General features: G+C 37.7%; 1 protein-coding gene across 1 annotated transcript in view; it reads left to right on the plus strand.

Annotated features, from left to right (window-relative positions):
• The window catches only part of LOC136853714 (probable tubulin polyglutamylase TTLL2), a 92939-nt gene extending 66456 nt beyond the window's left edge, over positions 1–26483 (plus strand). The window contains exons 2-9 of the mRNA XM_067129687.1: positions 20389–20526; positions 21818–21921; positions 22714–22957; positions 23231–23363; positions 23791–23815; positions 23959–24077; positions 24539–24708; positions 24917–26483. Coding sequence (XP_066985788.1) covers positions 20389–20526; positions 21818–21921; positions 22714–22957; positions 23231–23363; positions 23791–23815; positions 23959–24077; positions 24539–24708; positions 24917–25921 — 1938 coding nt within the window. The 3' untranslated portion in view covers positions 25922–26483. The remainder of the gene's footprint in view (positions 1–20388; positions 20527–21817; positions 21922–22713; positions 22958–23230; positions 23364–23790; positions 23816–23958; positions 24078–24538; positions 24709–24916) is intronic.
• Positions 26484–26897: the final 414 nt, after the last annotated feature.

The raw sequence follows: 26897 nt of genomic DNA on the forward strand, positions 1-26897 counted from the left end.
AAGGGCAGAGAGAGAGAGAGGGCGGGGGGATGGGTCTGATTCTTGTAGGAGGAGGGGTTGAAAAGGGGGAGGGTCAATGAAATGCTGTTTCAGTGGAACCGAGGTACCAGGTCCCTCGGAGAGGCGGCTGACGAAGTGCTGACGTGAACTAAATTACAGAATAATATAGAAACATATTAATTTCCTTATGAGGTCGACTAATCACGGCCTGACATGACACAGGCGAGATGGCGTGAGCCACAAACGCTTTTATGGCTCCGATGAAAGAGCATCCGTCTTGGAGGAAGGAAAGGAAAGGAAAAGAATGGGACGGAGAGAGAAGAGGGACGAGAGAGAGAGAGAGAGAGAGAGAGAGAGAGAGAGAGAGAGAGAGAGAGAGAGAAGGGGGAAAGTAACAAGGCCTATACAGCACCTTTTTGACCTTGCTTTGCTCAGAGCAGCGTTTTTCAAATTTTTTCTTTTTTTTTTTTACAGCGACCCACAGCAAGAACGACATTTTTGCACTGTGACCCATTATACAAACAGACTATTCACTAGGTTCATATATTTAGCATTGACAATTCACATGTATATTTCTTATATTCCGCACATACTGGAATTTTATGTATCTATTTGTATGAGTGTAAAAATATTATTTTTAGAAAAATAAATTTAAAGGAAATTCCAACAAAAATTTAAAGTAAATATTTGAAAAATAAATGTCATTTAATGAGATGGATGTGCTTGTTTGTTCATAAGCACCTGATTCCAGTTAGGAACAAAGCACCTGATTCCAGTTGGGAACAAAGCACCTGATTCCAGTTGGGAACAAAGCACCTGATTCCAGCTGGGAACAAAGCACCTGATTCCAGTTGGGAACAAAGCACCTGATTCCAGTTGGGAACCAGTTGGGAAGCCCTGATTCCAGTTGGGAACAAAGCACCTGATTCCAGTTGGGAACAAAGCACCTGATTCCAGTTGGGAACAAAGCACCTGATTCCAGTTGGGAACAAAGCACCTGATTCCAGCTGGGAACAAAGCACCTGATTCCAGTTGGGAACAAAGCACCCGATTCCAGTTGGGAACAAAGCACCCGATTCCAGCTGGGAACAAAGCACCTGATTCCAGTTGGGAATAGAGAAGACAGACAATGATACACGTATATCAGGTGCAGTGCTGAGCCTGTTTCTGTCCGTCTTTAACTGGGTTGAATGTCGAAAATCCCAGGCCAAGCAAGTAAGTAATTGCAAAAGGGAACAATAATAGAAAATCCTTTTTACTCAGTAGTGGAAATTCCCCTTTGTTCTGAATCCAGGATGCAGCAGTTCAGCTTCTTCGGGCAACAAGTTTAACTCATTTATTGATGCAGGACTTTGGAAAGCAAATGGATTTTTTATCCTACAGTTTTTCTTCACTGGTTCAAATTTCTCTTCAGGGAAATGCTTGTCAAAGCTTTCAGGACAGAGACATCTCATAAAATATAAAAAGGATAAGTACAAAACCTTATGAAATATGACTAAATATAAAAATAAATAAGTGCAAAACCTTATGAAATATGACTAAAGACAAAAAAATACAGGTAAACACTCGCAAATTCCCATCATCCAGGTGGGGTTACTCCTAATTTCCAAATGTTGATTATATTAATACCCATTTAAACTTAATATTTCGAAAAACTTTTACCTGTATAAAAAGACTGGTGGACAAATAGACACAAAACTCAAAAGCATATCTAATTGAAGCATTCGAGAGAACATATTATCTCCGCCTACCTGGAACAAATCGTCATCTGTTGATGAACAAGACAGATAAACTCTGTGAAAAAAATATATACAGTACGAGCTTACCTTTAATGTCTATAAGTGCGGAGACTAAGTCTGAGTGAAGTAAAAAAAATGTAAAGACTGAGAAAAGATATAAAAATTAAGTAAAAAAACTGTTGACAACTAGCCATTCAATTTTAGAACAACCTTGTTAACGATTAACGATTCAAGACGAGAGACTGAGTGTGTTTGTCGATTGCCGAGTTGTTGATGACAACTAGTTATCAAAATGTAACCAAACTTGTTTGATAGTTAAGGATTCAAGGAAAAAAGTGAGGGGGGGGGGGGGAGGGGAGGGGGGAGGGGAAGGGGGAGGGAGGGAGAGACTGTCGATGCCTTGGACAAAACTTGAAGTTATTTTGATTGCGATTTCATCATTTCTGTACAGTTTATGTATAATACTATGTTTTTTTTTTCGCGACCCATTTCATGTATCTAGCCACCCAGTGAAGAAGGGTCGGAACCCATAGTTTGAAAAAAGCTGGCTTAGCTGTACGATACATAACAGAGATACAAAAAAAAATACAAAATATAGAAACAGTCATTAAACGAACTACTGATATATTTTTCCAAGTTGTAAATATTAAAAAAAAAAAAAAGTGGGGGTGGGGGCTTACTGATAAAAAAGCAAAATCAATGGTAAAAGCAGATTGCAATATAAACAAACCACCTTTACCACCGACAGTCCTACACATATTCATTACAATACATATAACAACAGAAATAAATATATTACAATGTAAAGCCCACGTGGCAAAACTTGTAAAGTCCCTTTCCACCGAACACGAGTGATCAATTTTTTTTTATTTATATTTATATATACCTTCAGAGACACGAACGTATAATGAATAAAGCACAGTAGTACGCACGAACAGATGCACGAATACTTAATCGGACGATAATAAGAGATTGATGTCACCAAGTTTCTCATTATGGATCAAACTGTATTATCTTGGGTGTGGATGGAGCATTACAGTAAGAGCTGGGACGGATTAAAGAAAGAAAATTTTTGTGAGGCAAATCAATTCTTTGAAAGGTTAATAAACCCGTACGTAAAATTCTGTCTTCTACCTATTATTATTATTATTATTATTATTATTATTATTATTATTATTATTATTATTATTATTATTATTAATATTACTTTTATTATTATATTATTGTTATTATTATTGTTGTTGTAAGAAATGGGCAAAAATTCGTATGGAACAAGCTTGAGCAACCATATTATTATATTATTATTATTATTATTATTATTATTATTATTATTATTATTATTATTACAAGAAATTAGCAAAATTTCGTTTGAAACAACCTCAGTGACCATTAATTTGCAAATTAGGGCCAAATATGTGTATGTGTGTATATACATACATACATATATATACATACACACCTATATATATATACATATATATATATATATATATATATATATATATATATATATATATATATATATATATATATATATATATATATATATATATATATATATATATATATATATATATATATATATATATATATATATATATATATATATATATATATATATATATATATATAAACCCAGTGAAAACACGGGGCGACACGAGAACAACAGACAAAAATAGAAACGTCAGAAAACTTAAAAATACTGTTCATGTGATAGTAAACTAATCGAACAGCAGATAGAGACGGAGAATGCAAAATCTCTATCATCCTGTCAATAAAAAAAAAAAAAGCGACGTGTGACAGATTATGCAAGAGGAAAAGACAGAGAGAAATCAATAAATCAGTTACGAACGAAGAGAAAGAAAATAAAAGTTCGGATGAGATTTCTCGTTTTCTTTCGCTGGCGGAAGATTGGGAGAAATTAAGTGCGTTGACGTAAGGTTTGAGTTATGAAATATGAAGTTTGAACTGAATTGGATACATAGAATTTAGGCCAGAGGCCAAGCACTGGGACCTATGAGGTCACTCAGCGCTGAAACTGAAATTGACAGTAAATGGTTTGAAAGGTGTAACAGGATGAAAACCTCGCAGCTGCACTATGAATCAATTGTTAGGAGAGGGCTGAGGAAAGTAAGATGGAAGAGTGAATATGAAAGGAGGTAGAGTAAAAGGAACGAAAGGGGTTGCAGCTAGGGGCCTAAAGGAAGGCACTACCCCCTACGAGCACTTATCCATCTATTTCCTCTCTCTTACTTATCTAGGAGCACTTATCAATTTATTTCCTCTCTCTTAATTATCTACGAGCACTTATCAATCTATTTCCTCTGTATCTATGAGCACTTATCAATTTACTTCCCCTCTTATCTATCTACGAGCACTTATCAATCTATTTCCTCTCTGTCTACGAGCACTTATCAATATGTTTCCTCTCTCTTATTTATCTACGAGCACTTACCAACCTACTTATCCATTTCTTTTCTGTTCCTACCCCTCCTAAGCTGAGGTCATTACGCTATTTTTAGAGTTTTGTATTTTTCCTTACTTTTAGCTCCATTTTTCTCTCTCTCTCTCTCTCTCTCTCTCTCTCTCTCTCTCTCTCTCTCTCTCTCTCTCTCTCTCTCTCATACCACGTGGGATGGCGTGTTTCCATTTCTAAAAATACCCTTCCTTCGTGACTGTGCTAAGTACTAGTGGTAGAAATAGGAATTGCTCCTGACAATTGCTACAACCGTGGTTTGTGCGATAACACAAACAAGTAATAAAACAAGGACAGAAGACTTCCGAGATTTTTTGTAATTTAAACTTACAAAAAAACAAGTTGCAATACTGATAACAAATTACTTTCCCGTAAAAAGAATCTTTTGTTCCCTGCAATTTCCAGATATAATATATTTCCTACTGCATTATGCTGAAGGTTTTAAGATAAAATTTCCTTGGAAGAGGTAATTTATAATTCTGTAAGGTGTAATTCCCTTAGAAGAGGTAATTTATAACTATGTAAGGTGTGATTCCCTTAGTATGTAAGGTGTGTAATTCCCTTAGAAGAGGTAATTTATATTTCTGTAAGGTGTAATTTCTTTAGAAGAGGTAATTTATAACTCTGTAAGGTGTGATTCCCTTATTCTTTAAGGTGTAATTCCCTTAGAAGAGGTAATTTATAATTCTTTAAGGTGCAATTCCCTTAAAAGAGGTAATCCCTAACTCTGTAACGTATAATTTCCTTAGAAGAAGTAATGCACGATTTTGTAAGGTGTAATTCACTCAGAAGAGGTAATTTATAATTTTGTAAGGTGTAATTCCCTTAGAAGAAGTAATTTATAATTCTGTAAGATGTAATTCCCTTAGAAGAGGTAATTTATAATTTTGTAAGATGTAATTCCCTTAGAAGAGGTAATTTATAATTCTGTAAGATGTAATTCCCTTAGAAGAGGTAATTTATAATTCTGTAAGGTGTGATTTCCTTAGAAGATGTATTCTGTAAGGTCTAATTCCCTTAGAAGAGTTAATTAATAATTTTGCACGGTGTAATTCGCTTAGAAAAGGTAACATAATTCTGTAAGGTGTAATTTGTAATTCCCTTAGAAGAGGTAATTTATAATTCTGTAATGTATAATCCCCTTAGAAGAGGTAATTTATAATTTTGTAAGGTGTAATTCCCAAGAAGATGTAATTCATAATTCTGTAATGTATAATTCCCTTAGAAGAGGTAATTAATGCATAATTTCCTTAGAAGAGGTAATTAATAATTCTGTAACATGTAATTCCCTTAGAAGAGGTAATTCATAATTCTGTAATGTATAATTTCCTTAGAAGAGGTAATCAGTAATTTTGTAACTCATAATTTCCTTAGAAAAGGTAATAATTCTGTAAGGTGTAATTCCCTCAGGAGTGGTAATTTATAATTCTGTAATGTATAATTCCCTAAGAAGAGGTAATTTATAATTCTGCAAGCTGTAATTCCCTTAGAAGAGGTAATTCATAATTCTGTAAGGTATAATTCCTTAGAAGAGGTAATTTATAATTCTGTAAGGTGTAATTCCCTTAGAAGAGGTAATTAATAATTCTGTAACGTATAATTTCCTTAGAAGAGGTAATCAATAATTCTGTAAGGTGTAATTCCCTAAGAGAGGGTAATTTACAATTCTGTAAGGTGTAATTCCCTTAGAAGAGGTTATTTATGATTCTGTAAGCTGTAATTCCCTTAGAAGAGGTAATCTATCATTTTCATACTTGATTCAAGATTCACGTCTAATTTGGAAACTTGCTTTCAAAACTCTCCCAGAAATTACGCGACCCAACAGACTTAATGAAGTATTGACTTTTCACTCTCTCCATCAAGTCACATCACTCATAATTTAATCCTATTCATGCGGTGCAGGGCTCAGTAAACCAAGTCTCTAACGGGCCATGGATTTTGGTCGAAGTTAACCTCATTCTTTTGGTCTACTTTTCGACAAAACCTCTTTTAAATCAGTGGTTCTTAAACTTTTAATACTACCACGCCCCTTCTAAGAGTTGATCCTTCCCCCAACGTCGCCCCCTCCCCGCCTGGCATCTATGAGTAAAATTCACTCCCAGATTTAAATGAAAATAAAAAAAAAGACAAAGAGAATGGGTGTTTTCATTCTTTAGGGAAAGAATTAATGTGATACTTGACACTGCTTCTTAGCGACCGTTGTTAAGAGAATAACGAATATAATTAGAGAAATTTCAATTTTTCCCTAGGGCTCGCGCTCCCCTTGGAAATTGCTGACGCGCGCCCCCCAGGTTGATAACCATCGTTTTAAACCCTTGTCATCATCTATTTTTGCCAAGCTCATTAACAACACAAAACCCAAGGAAATGAATCAATCTCCTCCGCCCTCTTCCCCCAACCCCTTAATCTTCCTTAACTCGCTTCACTGAATTGAACTGAATACAGCATTTAGGCCAAAGACCAAACACTGAGATCTATGAGGTCATTTACCACTGAAACAGAAATTGACAGTAAAAAAGGTCTGAAAGGTGCAACAGGAGGAAAACCTCACAGTTGCACTATGAATCAACTGTTAAAAGAGGGTTGAGGAAAGTAAGGTGAAAGAAGAGAATGTGAATGGAGGTACAGTAAAAGGAACGAAATGGGGTGCAGCTAGGGCCTGAGGAATGCACGCTGCAAACAACCTCAAGTAATGCCTACAGTGCGCCGCATGAGGTGCACTGACGGCACTAACCCACTACGAGGTTAACTCGCTTCAGCTCGCCTCTCCCCGCCCTCCCGCGAAACTCTCTCTCTCTCTCTCTCTCTCTCTCTCTCTCTCTCTCTCTCTCTCTCTCTCTTCCATGATTGATAAAGCAGTTTGGGATCATTACGCATTAATGGGGAGAGGATTGTTTGCATGCAAGTAACCAAGAGGAATATCAGGGTATCGTCTGATGATATGGTATTAATCTCCGCCCCCTCCACCCCCCACCTTTTTTTTTTTAACTTCAACCTAAGGTCACGATGTTCTTAAATACGGGAATCCTGTTTTCTCTTCCATGAGTAAATTGTTGATGTAGGTTGTGTTTTCAACAAGTAGAGCGTGGGGATACTCGCTGCTACAGCTATATTTAGGGAGGCGTTAAATGCGCAGTCATGGGGATATATTTACACTGGCCCTTTTATCTCAAGTCTATGAAACTCCGAAATTACACGGGAAATGGCTCTTGTTGCAAAATGTACGAAGGATAATGTATATCTTACTTGACTGGGAACCAAAACGTTTGATGATGCAATACAAGTGTATAAACTTTAATTTGTCTTCCTTTTGATTGCTCAGTCGATAATATATATATATATATATATATATATATATATATATATATATATATATATATATATATATATATACTATAAGTAACCAAAACGTTTGATGCCGGTCTTCCTTCTTGTTCAGTCGATAATGTCAAGGACAAAGTTGTCACAAAGTTCAGACTTCTCTTCCCCTCACACTCACTAAGTTTTTAACGAATTCCCTCAACCTTCTTAGGTGTTTCTCGTTTTGTGATCTTAATTACGTGTCTTGGAAAAAATACGGAAACTGACAGTAAAAGTTAAGCGCCAATTGAATGGGCAAAAGATGGGAAGAAAGAGAATAAAATGATCGATCACCAAAGAACCTATATACAGAAAAATATGGGAAACTAATGATCAACAACGAATATTATGGAGAAAAGAATCAACGTCAATAAAATTGCATGAATGTTGATAAGGCTAAGGAACAAAGATACTAAAAATATAATTTTTAAAATGACGCATACACAGGCTATCCAATGACAGAAAATCTTACTGAGATTTGCCATCTAATTACATGTGATTTTTTACGCGAAACTGCATTACAGTTTGTCAGACTAAGTCGCCTACATTTTTTCCTCCAAATGCTGGCGTTGCTTTACTTTTTTGTCGTTATTTATTTTCCTTTTTTCTTCTTTTGTGAAGGAGACAACGCAGCCCAGACACTGATATCTCGTGACAGTGATCACCCGAGACATGTCAGAAATTCGTCTTCCCTCTCAGGCTATTTCTGAAGCACAAAATGATGCGATCGTGCTTTTTTCTTTTATGTCTACGAGTATCTGGACACTTCTGATAGAACAGAATAGAATATAGAATTTGGACCAAAGGCCAATCGCTGGGACCTACGAGGCCGTTCGGGGCTGAAACGGAAAGTGACAGCGAGAAGGTTTGAAAGGTGTAACAGGATAAAACCTCGCATTTGCACTATGAAACAGTTGTAGAGAGGGTGGAAAGTCAGAGGGAAGAGAGAATATGAACGGAGGTACAGTAAAAGAAGTGAAAGATGATGTAGCTAGGGGCCGAAGGAATGCTGCAATGACCCTCAAGTAATGCCTACAGTGCACCATGTGAGGTGAACACTTCTGATCAACAGTTAACGAATAAGCTAGTTGATTTTAAGGATCAAATACGATTTCATTATTCTCGGATGTTCAGTTAAATATGATTATTATGTATGAGAAAACGTCCCTTCTTCCTTGTTACTCTTCTCGGAAAAAATGACATCATAAATGGCGTAATATTTCTGTTTTCAAGAATAAATTGATTGATTATGATTATGAAATTTAGGTCTTGAAGACCAAGCGCCGGGCCCCATCAGGATTATTCAGCGCAGCAATGAAGATGAAATTTATAAATTAATATGAATAATAATGACATTTTCCTTATTACACATACTACCCAAAGTCTCACGGACTCCCATTTATACTTGAGCATAACTTCAACATTCTTGGTGGTTAGACATCACCTTAGCTATTAATGATAGCCAAAAAAGATACTTTAAAATTTTGAGCATAATTTCTTTCCTCGTCCGAAAGATTACTGAGTAATTCTTAGTACTTTCTGAATATTGTTTTTAATATTTTCTATAGTATTTTTTTGGCGTTACAATTCCTTGTGGTATTTCTGAAATATCAGAATAAATATTAAGTCTGTGTTCCTTGCTAAATATTGCTCTTCAATAGTAAATGAAATTATGTCTGATGAGATAACTGGCAGATATAAGCAGTTTTATCAAACTTATCGTTATATGTTATTTCTGAAATGAATGTTGCTAATAATAATAATAATAATAATAATAATAATAATAATAATAATAATAATAATAATAATAATAATAATAATAATAATAAATAATAATAATAAATAAAATAATAATAATAATGCGTTGCTAATAATAATAATAATAATAATAATAATAATAATAATGCAAAGTTAATTTTCCTGTGATGAAATGACCTACAAATAGTAAACATGAACAAATAGTAAACAAAGCCTGAGCTTCCCACACTCCTTTATATAGTGGCATGGCATCTTTAAGACTAGTTTACTGCTTACTCTACTAGCAACTGTCCGAGTAAAATTGAGAGTATACCATGTGATGTATTATCATTTCTCTGTTCCCCTTTTCCGTCTTTATTCCCTTAGCTTTCTGATCTACGTTTTGTTTTATATACCTCGACAGAATAAGCTTTTTTTTTTCTCTATTTTTTCAGTCTTCCTCAGTCATTACGATCAGGTTATGTCATGGGATTTAACATGATAAACTAATGATCTTAAAAATACTATTTTCTCCCTCTCTCTCTCTCTTTCTTCTTTGTCCCAAAATGAATAAGACAAACATGCATAAGTCAATAAAACGAAAAGAACAGCAAACTTTGGTCAGCAGTGAACTGCGCAAGAAGTAGTCATAAACCAAATTAAATATCTTGATACATAAATAAAAGACTGCATGTACTGTAAATAAAACCCCTTAATGATATGGAATTTAGGCTCCCAACAACAAGCCTCGTCTCATCAGCGTCTGATGGAAAACTCGTTATTATCTGTATATTATCCGCAACACATATTCTTCCCTCCTCCCAATGCCGCAGAAGCAAAAGAGTTGCCAGATGCCCTGTTTACAAGCTGCGTGTTCCCGAGGCTTTCAATTACCGTGACGGCATTACAATAGGAACGCATTCAACAGAAAGCCATAATGGAATTAAATTAACGTGCGTATTGTAATTTGGTAAACTAACTTACTTTGCTGCGTCAGCCGCCTCGGGAGATGTATGTTTCCGACAGCACCTCCACTCTCTCCAGTGGGAGGGAGAAATTCCACGACCGGTTGAAAATTCTGAGAGCAGAGAGCAGGGGTGATTCGAGTTTATCTACATCGGCGTTTAGTCTGAAAAAAAAAATTAGTTAGAAATCATGGAAACTTTTCGATTTTAAGACAGTATGTTGTTCTTTACGTACACATAATATATATATATATATGTGTGTGTGTAGATATTTTCAAGTAGCAAAGCGCTTTGTGTCAAACCAAATTATGTCACGAATTAAAATAAAATTTCGAAAAGGAAAAAATTTATTCGTTACCACATTTGGTCCTTTTTCTGTAGGATCCAGTATAAAGTTTCTGAACCTAAAACAATTACGGGTCTATGTTGCTACCTAATCTCCGACATCATTCTATCACCATTTGTTACTTCTCTTCCCAAGTGCCTTACTCATATTACACTTACATTCAGACGAATTTTTACTGGGTAGTACAATTCGTCTGTGACTTCCCTCCTCCCTTCTACGCTATTTCCAACTAACCGATAGGTCTATTTTGTTAGCCATAACACTGCTACGTCTACTTGTTCACTGACTCTACTGACATCTCTCAGAGATCTGTTCAATATACTTCCCTTTCTTCGTGTTTTCATCAGTGACCTCATTCAGTACCCATCTTGCCTTACACATCCAGTAACAGATCAATATTCAAAAGTTGGCTTTGCATACCAATATCCTTTATATCTCTTTATCCGCATTCTTCATTTTCCTCTTGTCGCTTTCCATATCATACAAATGGAAAAGTTTTCCTGTCAAACGTTCTTTTCCAACATTAACACAAAATACATCCCCTACATATGTTCGTTGCCGTCCAACAACAATGTTCAACATATCCCATACAAAGATCGTCGCCTGACAACTGTCACCACCGTACGGCAGTAACTCCGTGATAATCCCGTCAAATTGGCGGCAATTTCGTTACCATTCTCAAATGAAACTCGCATCAGTCACTCTGCCTTTCTCATTCCATTATTAATGTTCGACATTCTTGCAAAATACTAGCTTCATTGCGGTGGAACTGTAACATCTGACAACACGTATGTCTTGTTGCTAAACTCCATTAACCGATGATTCCTCTACCGGTACTTTCTTCAGAGTATTTGCAAAGTAACGCCGTAACATCCGAAAACCAAACTGGCCCTCAACTCTTTTTCTCTCCCTTTCTTATATTTTTCGTTACTATCCTGTAATTTTGTTTCTGGTCAACTTATACAACAGTTTTATAAGTACAAAAAAATGCTGACGATTTGGGAAAATTAATCGTTTTTGAAAATAAAACTAAGACGACGGTTTGATCCATTCGAACGGTGAGGATGTTCTGAAGTTCCTGACAATCTTACGACAGCAACCCGTACCCACTGTCATTCATGTCTAGCTGTCATGTTGAGTGACAAAGTCCGCCTTCTTATATACCCAGTTGCATCCTGAAGGATAAAGTACATGATAAGAAAACATTCAATAACGCCATGAGCCCGGCCCCTCCCACTTACAATGTCTGTCACTCTGATAATCGACTCCTAAAACAGTAAAGGTAATTCTTTAGTAAAGTCGACCCTTGGTGGACGCACCGGGGCTAATTGCTTTATATAGAGATAATTCTTACCCAGGGTTGGTGAAAAGCAAGCTAAAACATCTTGCCTTGAATGATGCGCTACTGAAATGAGGAACTGTTTGTCTAATATAACTTGGTGCCAGGGATGTGGAGAAGGGGTTCCCGCAAGGTGCTTTGCTGAAGCTAGACCTAGACCGATGCTCGTAGACAGAGCCATGGTTACCAAATAAACCTTTTCCTCCGTTAAATTAAGAGGATATGAAGACATATGAACGAAATTCAGAAAAGCATTCCAAATGGTGATTATGAAATGAATTGTTTCTAGAAACACGTACAAAACTGAAATCATCAGTCTATGTACTCAGCCAACCTCGAGTCCATTAACCTAACCTGCCATAAACCTTTCTTCTTTCTTTCTCATTGGATAGCTGCACTAGCGCTACATTGAATATTTACTTTGCACCATGTCCTACAACAGATCACATGAAAACCTTTTTTTTTTTATTAAATCCCTTGCTAATGACCTAGGCAAAGGTTTGGAGGGCTAAGCTAAGGGGGAAACGGTTGCACTGTCCCGCCCTCCGAACCAGTTGGTGTTAGCCTAGATACCGCCAACAGATTATTACCGTTATTTGTAATACTGTTATTATGGTTGCTATTACTATATAACAAAGGTAAATTTTTGTTTTGATAATAGGCCCCTATTTTGCATGAACGGCATAGTCAGTACCAGGCCCATGGGTATGAACTTTGAAGCATAGGCCTATAACAAAGATGGTATATACATCTCGTTGACGTAAATTTACATAGATTATTGTCTGCTTTTCGTAATAAGGATGCTTTCGCTTAAAACAAAATATTTCCAATATTGAGAACTAGTATTAAGCTAAAATAATACCGACAACAATACCCCAACATCTGACAATCAAGTCTGTACATTCCGTAGGCCTATACCCTTCACAAACCAAAATCTTTCGACCTTTCTTACCTCTAATTCTCATTCTAAAGTGCTCTAGACGGCAAAACACATCTCTGGGATTATAACAGACCGACATTTCCTATTAAATTTGCGCCTGCTGAAACGAAACACCGAAATATTTAGTCTGTAGGGGGACCGGGAGGAGCCATGAGGTTGTACGTCACTTAACTAAGTCAAGTTCTTGGGGACTGGTGAAGGGGTGGGTGGAGAGGTCAGGCCATGGGACAGGTGAAGGTGGTGCTCTCCCATAATGACAAAAATAACGTGATATTTATTCAAAAAAAGCTGCTTAAATTCGATTATTTACTTTCACAACGATAATATTATCGTTTATATTTATTTATTCTCTGACTAATGTCAAAACATTTGTATGAGGAAAAATCTACCAGCACGTAAATCATCGGAAACCGGTAATGTTTCTGCTTAGCAAGTTTATCTTAGAAAAACAAAACATTAAAACATACTACACCTCATATAATGTAATATTTGCAGAAAATTTATTTCTGATTCAAGAAACCAGTCATAACTAGAACTATGGCAAAAAGTGTGCCAGGGTTAATATTTTGGAAAAATTAAAAGCAAAAAACTGGTAACTGTTGATTTAGGTGATTACTAGGCCTATACCCTATGTGTTACTGTTGATATATCTATGTTAGCTGCTCCAACATTTTTTTATATATATGCGTCCAAAACACTTTTATGTATATATTTTATATTTTTTTTTTATTAACTCACCTAGAAGACATATTGCCCTTCAATCATACGTGAGCATTTTTTAGTTTTCTGTTGACGGCTTTGACTGTTCTTCCGCACTTTTTCTGTCCGCCCCCAGATCTTAAAAACTACTGAGGCTAGAGGGCTACAAATTGGTATGTTGATCATCCAACATCCAATCATCAAACATACCAAATTGCAGCCCTCCTGCCTCAGCAGTTTTCATTTGATTTAATGTTAAAGTTAGCTATAATCGTGCGTCTAGCAACGATATAGGATAGACCACCACCGGGCCGTGTTAAAGTTTCATGGGTCACGGCTCATACAGCACTATATCGAGACCACCGAGAGATAGATCTATTTTCGGTGGCCTTGATTATAAGCAGTAGCGGCTGTACAGAAAACTCGATTTCGTCGAAGAAACCTCGGCGCATTTTTTTACTTGTGATGTTAATAATGTAGTTATGATACTGATCATGATTTGTGATATTGAAATTAACGGTTATTACACCCTTAAGCAATGATAATCCAATCGAATGAGATTTAGCGTCATAAATGGTGCATGTATCATTACACATTAGCCTAACTTATCTTAATTCTAATGAGTCACCCCTAATTCGTTAAACGCCACGTGGAGTCACATGCAATAAAGCTAAGTGTCCTAATATCTCTGCTGGAGAGGCACGTAAGCTAAACAAACTTTCCCATTTCTTGGATAATTTATCTTATTAGCCTCCTGGCTTTAGTATAACGGTCTTTTTAGCTAATGGATTAAATATCCCGTCATACGGAAAGACTGACGACCGTCACGCCAATGCGGGGAAGAGGTGAACTTCTCTCCGAATGGGAGCTGGTCATGGGGCCGTTCTCTCCAGCCATATTAAATGTCGTTTGCGCGGTTGATTTATCGCCGGGAAATATTTCATTGTTTTAAAAGACTTTCGTTTCACGGAAATGATAGGTTTTCCGGCTGGTTTCATCGCGCTAAAACTCCTAAATGCGTTTAATCGCTTTCAGGCGCATTCTGATTGCGTTTATCCTTCGTGTGATAACAGGAAAATCCACCTTCTGGTACAGTAGTCTTGCCACGATACAATCAATTTTAGCAAATTCTTTCGTTGTCGTTTTTTTATATTTTTATTTTAAAGAAACTGATTATTTTATTCATTTTTAAGCATTATTTGCTGACGGGGAAATGGGTCACATTGCTACATTATAAAGCTGGTTCGTGTCAATACATCCTACGTCATACTGACGTTTTTACCACTTCCACGCAATTTCTTAATCTGTTTGGGCTTAGAATTTCTGATACTGTTTTGCTGAGAATATACAGAGTTGCCTCTCTGACACTTGTAAGATTTACTCATTATTTTATCAATCTAACGATGATTTTTGTCTTAGAATTTTATGTATGTCTCACCGAAAGTAAAGTAATGGTTATTTACAACTATATTGGAACAATTAAAAAAAAAATTTTCTATTATACTAATACATACCAAACTATATATATTATATATATATATATATATATATATATATATATATATATGTGTGTGTGTGTGTGTGTGTGTGTGTGTGTGTGTGTGTGTGTGTGTGTGTGTGTGTGTAACTGTAATAACCACAATGCCCTCTTAGCTTCTCGAATTCTTCACACCTTTTGGATACGCCTGTCACCACAAAGCCTGAGCTTCAAATGCAAGGACATAAAGTAGATCTGATGTCCGTACCAAGATTCGAACCCGCGTCTGAAGTATGAAAGCGAGGTCAGTATATATATATATATATATATATATATATATATATATATATATATATATATATATATATATATATAGATAGAGAGAGAGAGAGAGAGAGAGAGAGAGAGAGAGAGAGAGAGAGAGAGAGAGAGAGAACAAGGAGACCTTACCTGTTGAAAAGCGATCGACTTAACTACAGGTATGATTTGTGCTCAAAAGCTTAGGATTAAAAATTCATCCACACTCAGTAATTTGCTTATTTACGATCCGTGGCAGACGCAGTAAAACGTACTGAGCTCATGCTATCCAAAATGAAACCCGAGAATTGCTTTAAATATATCAAAGAGGAAGAATGAAAGAAAATACGTGATAAACTGAGACTATGTCACGACCACTGAAATGTAAGTATGTCTGTGAATCAGTAGGCCTATGTTTTTATCTGTATTTATGATCTGAAAAAAATCTGCTACGCCTCATTCATTTTACAAGCTCTCTCATTCATTTGACAGACCCACAACTATAATTTGTATTTTCTTTGAATTTCCTGGTCACTGGATTCTCAAGAATGATGAGTACATTCTTCATTTACATCATCGTAGGTTCTGACTATTCTTAACAAAATGCTACCTACACTATACATCTTGATCTCCCTACACATTGCATTGCAATACTGTGATGAGCTTTCAGTTATATCTATGTAAGCCACTTATAGCTTTCAGTTTTCTGAAAAGAAAACTATTGTGCCGGCTTTGTCCGTCCGCACTTTTTTCTGTCCACCCTCAGATCTTAAAAACTACTAAGGCTAGAGGGCTGCAAATTGGTATGTTGATCATCCACCCTCCAATCATCAACCATACCAAATTGCATCCCTCTAGCCTCAGTCGTTTTTATTTTATTCAAGGTTAAAGTTAGCCATAGTCGTGCTTCTGGCAACGATATAGACCAGGCCACCACCAGCCGTGGTTAAAGTTTCATGGGCATTATATCGAGACCACCGAAAGATAGATCTATTTTCGGTGGCCTTGATTATGCGCTGTAGCGGCTGTACAGAAAACTCGATTGCGCCGAAGAAACTTCGGCGCATTGTTTTACTTCTTTTCTCTTTATCTCAAAGTCCTAACACAATTGTTTTATTTTTACAACTAAGGTACTCGTTCATATATATACATGTACGTTTTACAACCTCCCCCTTCGGGTAATTGCTTCAGTTTTTTAGAAGCATAAACCTCTTAATTGCGTTCATAACTCAATTTGTGTTTTCTTTTCAGGAAGGAAAGTTACACGATACACAAAGCGTCAATAATTAAAGCAACAACGGCATGCGTGTTATTGCAGCCATAAACCACAAAGGGGGAAAGGAAATCACAAGAATAAAGCGAATTCCTTTACATTTAGCAAACACACAAGGTCACACAAAGTGCCAAAATCATTAGACCCAATCAGCTCCCCCCTTCCTCTGGGTCTCACCCCATTTCACTAAAAGCTCCGACGATAAGATAAAAAAAAACGCGCGCCATAAATCTGAAAATGAAAAACGGCGCCAACTGGCTCAATGGAACCTGTTTATAGACTCTGCAATAGTCGTAACCCACCCTAAACACCTGAACTCGGTAATTACCCTCAAATGACGCCAGTAAAAGGTCGCGTTAACTATCTACCATCCTCCTACCCCCACCCCCACACCCACGAACCAACCCAGAGCAATTGCAAGTCAGGAAAGTGGTAGGCGGGTGACTCTGATTACCAGTTATCCGGTGTGATGACTTCGCATGTCGCTGGGAACGGTGCCGAATTGGCCCACCCCCCTCTCGCCTGTTCTGGGACGTGGCAGGACAGGAGCCCGCTGCAGAGGCACGAGACTTGTGTGTCCCCTGTCCCTGAGCGTCTGGGATGAAGATGTGACCAATAAAATTTAATTGCCAGGCCGTGATTAAGACGCTGCCTTCTAATGCGAGAAGAGAGAGAGAGAGAGAGAGAGAGAGAGAGAGAGAACCATCTCTTATCCTGCATGTCAACTACAGATACTTAAGGAAGAATGATTTCAGCGATATGCTAATCAAACCAATATAAACTTGAAAAGCGAATTGTCTTCAATAGACTTATCATTTACTCTTTTGTTTTCTTCTTATCATTTCCTTATCATTTACTCTTTTTTCCTTATCATTTACTCTGGGACCAATGAGGTCATTCAGTGCTGAAATGGAAACTGACAGTAAAAGCTTTGAAATGTGTAACAGGAGGAAAACCTCAAAGCAGTTGCACTATGAATCAATTGTTAGGAGAGGGTGGGAAGTAAGGCGGAAGAAAGAGAATACGAAAGGAGGTACAGTAAAAGGAACGAAAGGGGTTGCAGCTAGGGGCCGAAGGCACGTTGCAAAGAACCTAAAGTAAAGCCTACAGTGCACCGCATGAGGTGCACTGACGGCGCTACCCCCCTACCGAGAAGAATAAAGTATCCTAATCCGTAATCCTGCGTGTTTTTAATCCATAATGCTGGAAGTGTTTTAGGACAAAATGCTGTCCATTCATCTTTCAATTACCAACTTAGGAATGCTTTATGAACCCATTATTACCTTTAAAGATAACGGTTAATAGAGTTTTAAAAGTCATGCCACTGACTATAAACTGTCAACCTCTGCAGTATCTGTTTCCGAGAAATGGCTTTGCTTAGGGCTAAATGTTGGATGAGATGACATGTAGATATTAACGTGGCTTGTTATTTGACTTGATGCTAATCCAAATTTATTTGAATGTTTTTCTGTTTCTCTCTCTCTCTCTCTCTCTCTCTCTCTCTCTCTCTCTCTCTCTCTTACAGAATCGCTTTTTATTGCGAACGTGAGGAGTTCGTGATAAGGATATGTTTACTTGCATTTTATATAGAAACACACACACACACACACACACACACACACACATACACACACACATATATATATATATATATATATATATATATATATATATATATATATATATATATAAGGATAAATTTAGTCATAATCGTGCGTCTAGCAACGATATAGGACAGGCATATATATATATATATATATATATATATATATATATATATATATATATATATATATATATATATATATATATATATGTGTGTGTGTGTGTGTGTGTGTAAGAAAGAAAGAGAGAGAGAGAGAGAGAGAGCAGCAGCAAAAAGGCGAGGAAGGACTGCTGTAACATTCAGGGACTTCAGAAAAAGTTCATGGTGCAACGGAAATGAGATTATTCGTGGAACAAGAAAAGTCGAAAGCGCAAGAAAGGTACAAATAAAAGACAGATGCGGTTTAAAGATTAACACAGTTAATAACCAGGGAACCCAACAACAATGCAGGCAAGTTAGGGAGGACTGGAAGGTGTGCGCAGAAGGTCGAGGCAGCTGAGATTGTGAGAGTGTTCTGCGCAGGCAAAGGGAGGAACTTGACAATGTTTGTTCTTAGTGTCTCTCTCTCTCTCTCTCTCTCTCTCTCTCTCTCTCTCTCTATATATATATATATATATATATATATATATATATATATATAGAGAGAAAGAGAGAGAAGAAGAAGAGAGTACTTCAGTGTTCCGGCGACCAGGATTGCAGATGTGTTCGAAATATACGATTGCAACGTGTATCATATGATTTTATATGATTTTAGATTACAATAAAGCCTATTTATCTTCGTATACATACACACACTGCTATATATACGATAAATACACTCGTGTATATATATGTATATATATACATACACACACATATATATATACATCCAAAAGTTATTCAATACATATCAAGACTAATTCTTCTTAAAGAGGGCGAATAGACACGGGCATTATGTCTGTTTAATCCTCTAGAGCAAGAAAAAAAATTAATAAAGGCAATCTTCATGATAATGGCTATATATCTTTAGAATACTCATGTTACAACAAAAGATTAATTACGTATATAAAGCATAACACTGCATGGAGCTGCCTAAACTGCATATAGAGTTTAGGCCGAAGGCCAAGCGCTGGGAACTATGAGGTCATTCAGCGCTGAAACGGAAATTGACAGTATAAAGGTTTGAAAGGTGTAGCTGAAGGAAAATTTCGCAGTTGCACTATGACTCAATTTTTAAGAGAGGGTAGAAAATAAGATGGAAGAAAGAGAATATGAATGGAGGAGGTACAATAAAAGATCTGCAAAGGACCTTAAGTAATGCCTACAGTGTACCGCATGAGATGCACTGACGACACTACTCCCCTACGGGAGTGAGCTGTTTAAAGTAAAGGTAAGGAAATCCAACATCAAACTTCCGTGCGTATCTAATTCCCGCCACTCTCGAGATTTAACTAAATGCCTTGCCTATTGTATTTTCAGCACTGTGGTTACTAGGTAGCGTGCGGGTCTCATTAATAAATAAACACGGCCCTGTTATCACGTGAGTCACGAGAATTTCTTGATTACACTTTTCCTTTATACTATTCACAATAACATTTGTACGCAATTTTAAATCCTTGCCCATTTTTCCTTCTCGGAGTGCGCCAGATTGGTCTCTTCTCTCACGTAAAAAAGGTCAGTTATTGTCTTCACCTTATGGAAGTGGATTACGGTTTCACCCGTGGCTGTCTGCCTGTGGTGGCAGAATATCTCAAAGGCAAGAGAAGGAAGACTAATTAAACTTTGTAAGTATTTATTCCTTGTGTGACCTTCTCCAGGTGATAAAACTTTTGGGACTAAAAGATTTAGTGTTAACCTTTTGTTTTCAGCTATGAACCCATTTCTCCCAGCAGTTAATCAACCCTAGAAGGCCGACAAATGTATGTATATCTCAAGTTTCAGCGAGTTTTGTTTAATCGATATTCAACCTCACAAACATAGTGACAGGAATTTTCCCCAGTCGAATGTTCCAAATTCGGTTACACATTTGAGTGGTCTTTGCGGAGGTGTGTTGACACTGAGCGCTGTTTTCGTTACTATGCTTATTCTCCTTTTCTTGTGTTTATTTTTTCAATACTATTTTCATGCTCCTTCCCTTGTATTATTTTCTTCCAAGGTCTGTGTGGAACGCGGATGGCGGGTGTGGGAAGGCGCCATCGAAGGGGACGACTGGAATGGATCAGGACCTTCGTGGCATGTTTGGTGGCGTCACGGGTTTCCTCCGGGCGTCTACAGGAGGCTTAAGCCCTTCCAGGTTATTACTCAGATGAGTTAATTGTGCCATGAAATGAACTCGTCATCATATGAACATGAGAGATATGAAAACCTCATTCCATTTACGTTTATCAAACCAAGATTGGAACTGGGTCTAAGCTTAGTTTAGAACCATGAGCTGTAATAGCCTACCCAGTAACACGCAATGTTTTGTTGCACTGAGAGCCAGCTGACGTTTATTGCTTATTGGATGTAGTAAGTGGAGTTACATCAGCCTTAAGCTATGAGAATTGCAGATCCTCGTGACAAAAAAAAAATCTAATCGTGATGAATGAACTTCGTGGTGAGCTAAGAAACAATTACGCCACAAGTCATCAGCAGAAGCACCGACAATATTAGGCTATAAGCTCACCGTCGGTTATTGCCGCTGATGTTACTTCTAATTATGGTTAGCTGGAACAATTTCTCTTTAATCCTTTTTGACAATTCGTATGACAGTTTCCCTTTAATAAAAATCGTTGCATGTATCATTATCTTTCGTTCTTAAAAATGTATTTAACCGGCATTTGAGTCCTCACGAATGTGACATTGCTCGTAAGTTTAGTTTGGAATTTCTTGGCTGTGAAAGCCTTAGGCTAAGGGATCAGCTTTTTCTATTTTTCATACGACCAGCTAACATTTCTAGCCTTATATTATTTTGTTGTTTCAAAATTTATGAATTAGTAATAAGAATAAACTATAACGTTTGAGCTTCTTCGGTTTTGAATGGGTCGATGAATTTTCTTTCCTAAAGACGAAAGAAAAAATTATTGAATGTTTTTCTTATTTATTCAGTTATATCAGCTTTACAATTTCACAGGGGTGAGATTTGCATAACATTAATCTTAAGCTTAACTTATCATCCCTTTGTAAATCTCTGTATCTTTTATTTTAATTTTAGTTCTCAGACCTTACTGGTCAAAATCTCACCAAGTAACTAAAATAGACATTTGGCCTTCACAAGAACTCTTTTAGTTTCAGGAAGGTTACCAACCCAAACTTCGTGCAAAACTCTCACATTGCATGTAAAAATCAGGATCTGTATTCCAGAATTTTATCACTGTAGCTAAAAAGCTGACAAACTATAGGCCTACAAACTTTGCGGTAGGAAAATTTGGGTTCGGAAGCACTAGACGCTTGCTCACAACCAGACAACTAGAGTATTCTGTTATGTTTAGTACTCTTCAGTAGTACTATATTATTTACATTCTATTCCCTTATGTGTCTTTCGTCAGGACTATTGCACAGCTTGTAATAAAAAAAAAACCTAACCTCCTGCTAACCATTTCCAGGTAATCAACCACATCCCTAGAGCGAATGGACTTTGCAAGAAGGACAGTCTCGCACGATCCCTGCAGAAGATGAAGCACGTGTTTGGGTCTATATTCGACTTCATGTGAGTTGGATTTCTGGTTCTAAAACTAGTCAGAACTTTTCAACGTTCCACAGACATCGGTCTAAACCAGTGGTTCTTGACCTTGGTGGCGCAAGCCCTAGGGAAACATTAAAAATTCTCTAATTATATTCATTATATTCTCTTAAACATTCACCCACGCACTCAAGATCTAGTAGCTGAGAAGCAGTGTCAAAATATCTCACTAATTTATTCTCGAAAGAATAAAAACCCCTTCTCTTTTTTTCCATTTTCCTTTAAATCTCGGAGGGAATTTAACTCATAGATGCAAGGGGAAGGTGGGGAGTGGAGGAAGGACCAACTCTTAGAGGGGGCGTGGTAATAAAAAGGTTAAGAACCACTGGTCTAAACCTTTACATAATAAACTGAGGATCTAAACGTCTCTTTGAAGCTAATTCATTCCTACAACTCAGTGACGTTTTGACTCTTCCAGCATGTGATATACATCCATGACTGATAAGACACTTTATTTCATTCTTTTTCGGAATCATGAGTAACTCCTTACCTGCTTAGTAGTTGTACTCAACTGGCAACCGTAGATCACACGGGCAGTAATAAAATACCTTGACTCACGACGCCCTGCTTGAATTTATATCTCTGTGAACACAAATAAATAAGACTTAGAAACATCTCACAGCTGTAATTAAAAAAATCTTGTTGACAATAAACAGCAAGTACAAGAATTAGGCGCACAATCAATAGACGTATAATTCATCAGACCACTGGAGTAGAACAGGGAAAGTTCTCATGCACTTTTCTCATCTTTTTCTGCAGACCGGCCACTTACCTCCTGCCCTGCGAATACACAAAGCTGGTTGCCGAGTACACCCGCCTTATGTATCACCAGAACAAAGCAGACCAGAGTGCCAAAAATCAGATGGCACTAGGGCAACACGTCGGCCTAGGTGTCTCCTCTGCCCTGCCTTCAGGACAAGTGTCTGTGGATAACACGCCCCAGAACATCTGGATCTGCAAGCCTATTGGAAGCTCCCAGGGCCGGGGCATAACTATTTTTCAGGTGAGATAATTATTCCTTCTTGATAACGCACAAAGACACACGTAAATCCAAACGTTTTCCTCAAGTCATAAAGTGGAAAGTGCAAGATCTGTCTAACTTGAGCAGTTTCACCTTATAGCTTTTCTTTTTCATACTGTCATTACATCATTAAACTGACACTGATTCCCTTGTTTTTTACTATTTTAAACGTCTTTAGCTTTACTTTATTTAATAGTGCATCAGATCATTTAGTTTTATGTTTCTGGAGGTGAAAGTTTTCTTCTTCTTCCGTAGGATCTTCATGAACTGAGCTACGGATCGAGCGCTGTCGTGCAGCGTTACATCGGCAACCCGCTTCTAGTAGGAGGCTACAAGTGTGATGTTCGCCTCTATGTCTTGGTCACTTCCTTTCTTCCACTTCTTCCACATCACCGTCTACTTTCTTTTTATTGTCTGAAGGCATCTGTCCGTCACTTTTTTTGGTTTTTCTGTCCACCCTCAGATCTTAAACTCGATTGCGCCGGCGCATTTTTTACTTGTTTTATTTGCGCAAGCAATAATATTCATCATATTGAACGTCAGATAAGTTATTAATTCTGTTTGTTTTCAGAGTTAAAGCGTCTGAGTTCAAAAAGAACAAGATGGCTGTTGTCTGGCCTCTACCTAGTCTGACAAACTCGAAGTTGGTCGCTCTCGTAAGACTAGAGAGAGACATTGTTGCCAACTTTTCATAATTTAAACAAGGGAAACATTCAGTGATGCTGATATGGGCGCCTGGCTTGTCGTTTTGAACATCCAGTTTCTCTTAAGACCTTAACTTTGGTATATAGTCTATTTCGCCTTCAACACTTAACACTTATATACAGTAGGCCTATATGTGTGTATGTATATATATATATATATATATATATATATATATATATATATATATATATATATATATATATATATATATATATATATGGATGGAGAAAACAATTGAATTCTATTAATCAATTTTACCTTATTTGTTTTTTTTTCAGATTTGGAACAGAAAAATATAACTTATCTTCCCTCGACAACATCTTCAGCCATCTTACCAACACTTCACTCAACAAACTGGCGCCCGGTTACAGAACAGAGAAGGAGAGGGTCGGAGCAGGTGAGAATCTCTTTCTGAAGGAAAAAAAAAAACATTTTTTAGCAAGTTCTGTTGACACTGTCTCTTTTTTCCACTGTGTTACTTCTTTCCGAACAGCATTTCAGAGAATAATATTGCCATATATACCACTGCCTTCGAAATACAGTACTGCATTCTTTGATTATTGTACAACAGAACATAATGTCTGTTAAAAGCTATCAGATAGAACTAAAGACAGTACAGTGGGAACTAAAACCGACTCTGTTTCTTCTTTCCCAACAGCATTGCAGAGAATAATATTCCCATATACCACTGTCTGTGAAATACAGTACTGCAATCTTTGATTTTTGTACAATAGAACACAGTGACAGAACTAAAGGCAGTACAGTGGGAACTAAAACTGACTTTCTGTGAATACGTGATAACACGAAACAAGAAAACGCCAGGTATCTGATACTTGATAACACCCACCCTCCTTCCAGGTTGCAAATGGACAGTTCGTGAGCTTCGCCGTTACTTGGAAAGCACTGGCCAACGCGATTGGTTGCTCTGGCAACGTGTATGTGTCATGGTCTCTTTAACCCTCATAACACAAGTTGGTCATGTTCCCCACCACCACAACTGCTTCGAACTCTATGGTTTTGATATTCTGGTGAGTAGTGCTCGACCTGTGTAAGGCTACTTGAAAAAGATCCTGTATATAGGTATTTTGGTCAAGAGGGAAAATACCAAGAGGCCGTACTGACTTCTGTAGCTCTATATCTCGTAGTTTACTCTCATAGGCCTACTTTTTTAAAAGTTTGGCATGGTTGTCTTTAATTAACAAAATGCAGCATAAACTCACTTTATTTTCCTTACAGATTGATGACACCTTAACGCCATCTCTGCTGGAAGTGAATCGATGCCCATCGCTTAGCTACGACTGTGATGTCGACAGAGTGGTGAAAAAGCCAATGCTGCATCATCTGTTCGATCTTCTGGGTCCTCCCAAAATTTCTGAGCCACTTGGAAGGGCACTCAAGCCTCCTGTTCTCATTCTGTTGACCCGCGACAAAAATCACAACAAGAAAGATGCCGACAAAGAGGTCTCCGTCATAAGTAGTGAAGTTTTCAGTGCCTTCGATTCCCATAAATATGACAAACTCATGGATAACATTGAAATGTACAAACCCACCAGAAAGAAGAGAAACGCCAGAAGCAGTGTTTGTGAGGATTGCGAGGACGGCTCCTACAGAATCACTGAGATCCCTTCCGAAACGCGTTTCTCGTCCTCGGCGAGCTCTAGCGTCGAAAATCTGAGGGAGAGTAAGAAGGAATCGTTCAAAACCTCGAACCCCAAGGCCTTGAGTACATCGAGCAGCTCTCGCGGCGTGGGTAGCCGCCGTCGCCGGTCCATATCGTCCTTTACCGGGACGACTCACGACCCTATGGTGCCCGAAGAGCTCAGTCTCGACACTTTCGTCCCTGTGACCTTCAACACAACCTTCCAGAGGGTCCGCCGCCAGTTCCTCAACAGTCAGGGCGGTAAAAACTTCATGTCGCTGAGCAAAGTGGGCAGAGGTCAATTTCTAGACCTCTCCGGGCGCCCTCGGCCACCGTCATCGAGGCGTGGCGACGGCCGAGGTCCCCAGCGATGCCCAGCTCGATGTGGGGACTGGGTGAGGATATTCCCGTACAACGCAGCGACGCTGCACGCGAGTAAAGACCCCCTCTACACCAAGACTCTGGTAGCCGAGCTCCACAAATATAAACGCCTCTGCGAAAAGGTGTTCCGAGAAAACCCGAGCAGTTCGGATGACGCCCTCAACGCCCTGGTCCAGAAAATCTTGTGGAGGGACAATGTCATCTGGGTACCGAAAACGTAACCTTTACTGACGCCATATAGTGACAGCGAAATGGTGTAAAACCAACCGTACAGTCTTCTTAGAGAGTTTGACAATAGATTTAGTTAGGACATCTCCGTTGCCTACTTCTTAATATAGTTATTCATGTGACCACTGCCAAACCATCTTAAATACATATATGTAGCTTATATAAATGAGAGATTATAATCTCACGTGATTTTGTGCCTTTACATGGTGAGTCCATTTGAGAGATGGATTGTTTTAGTGATATTGTAGGAGTTTCCCTTTGGATTAGGTATGTAGGATATGGTGACTGATATTTAGAGTGTCGGTAAAGCATATTGTAGTTACTCGTATCGCCACCATGATAATCTAACAGGTTTATATTTACCTGTTTCAGTTTTTGAAATAATGATTACAGTATATTAGGTCTGCTGCCATAATTTAAAAAAATAAGAGCTAAGTTAGAATGATGGAACTGTTTTTCCTCTATACTGCCACAAACTTCCACTTTCTTCCTCAATATACGTATGTCAAAAAAGACTTAGAAATAGTCTGAGCGTCCACCATGGTAATGTAGTCAGTTGCGCAGCCACCTAGACGTAATCTTGTGGTTGCTGATTCCCTTCTTGTTTGAGGGATTGTATGGAAGCTGTGGTGTTAGAATTAGTCAAATCTAGTTATATCATAGTTACTCTGAAAATAGTTTCTTGAAATCTTGAGTGTATGAACCTTTTTTTGGTGTTAAGGTTACTGATGCAGTTACAAATAGACCAGCGCTGCCAGAGTAGTACTAGAGTTCTCGACGACGCTAAAACAAAGTCGAGGTGTCAGTCGAGTTTCGCCGTTCTTACAAGCTTATCAAAATATCAGAGCGTATACTACTTTCAGTATGTTTAGAAACACTGGCAGTTATTGACTCGCTTTATCTATTGCCGAGATTCACAAGTGTAAACAAAAACAGGTTAGTAGCAACAAGAGCTGTTGACTTCAAAAT

The sequence above is a fragment of the Macrobrachium rosenbergii genome, chromosome 27 (assembly GCF_040412425.1).
Source record: "Macrobrachium rosenbergii isolate ZJJX-2024 chromosome 27, ASM4041242v1, whole genome shotgun sequence".
NCBI lineage: Eukaryota > Metazoa > Arthropoda > Malacostraca > Decapoda > Palaemonidae > Macrobrachium > Macrobrachium rosenbergii.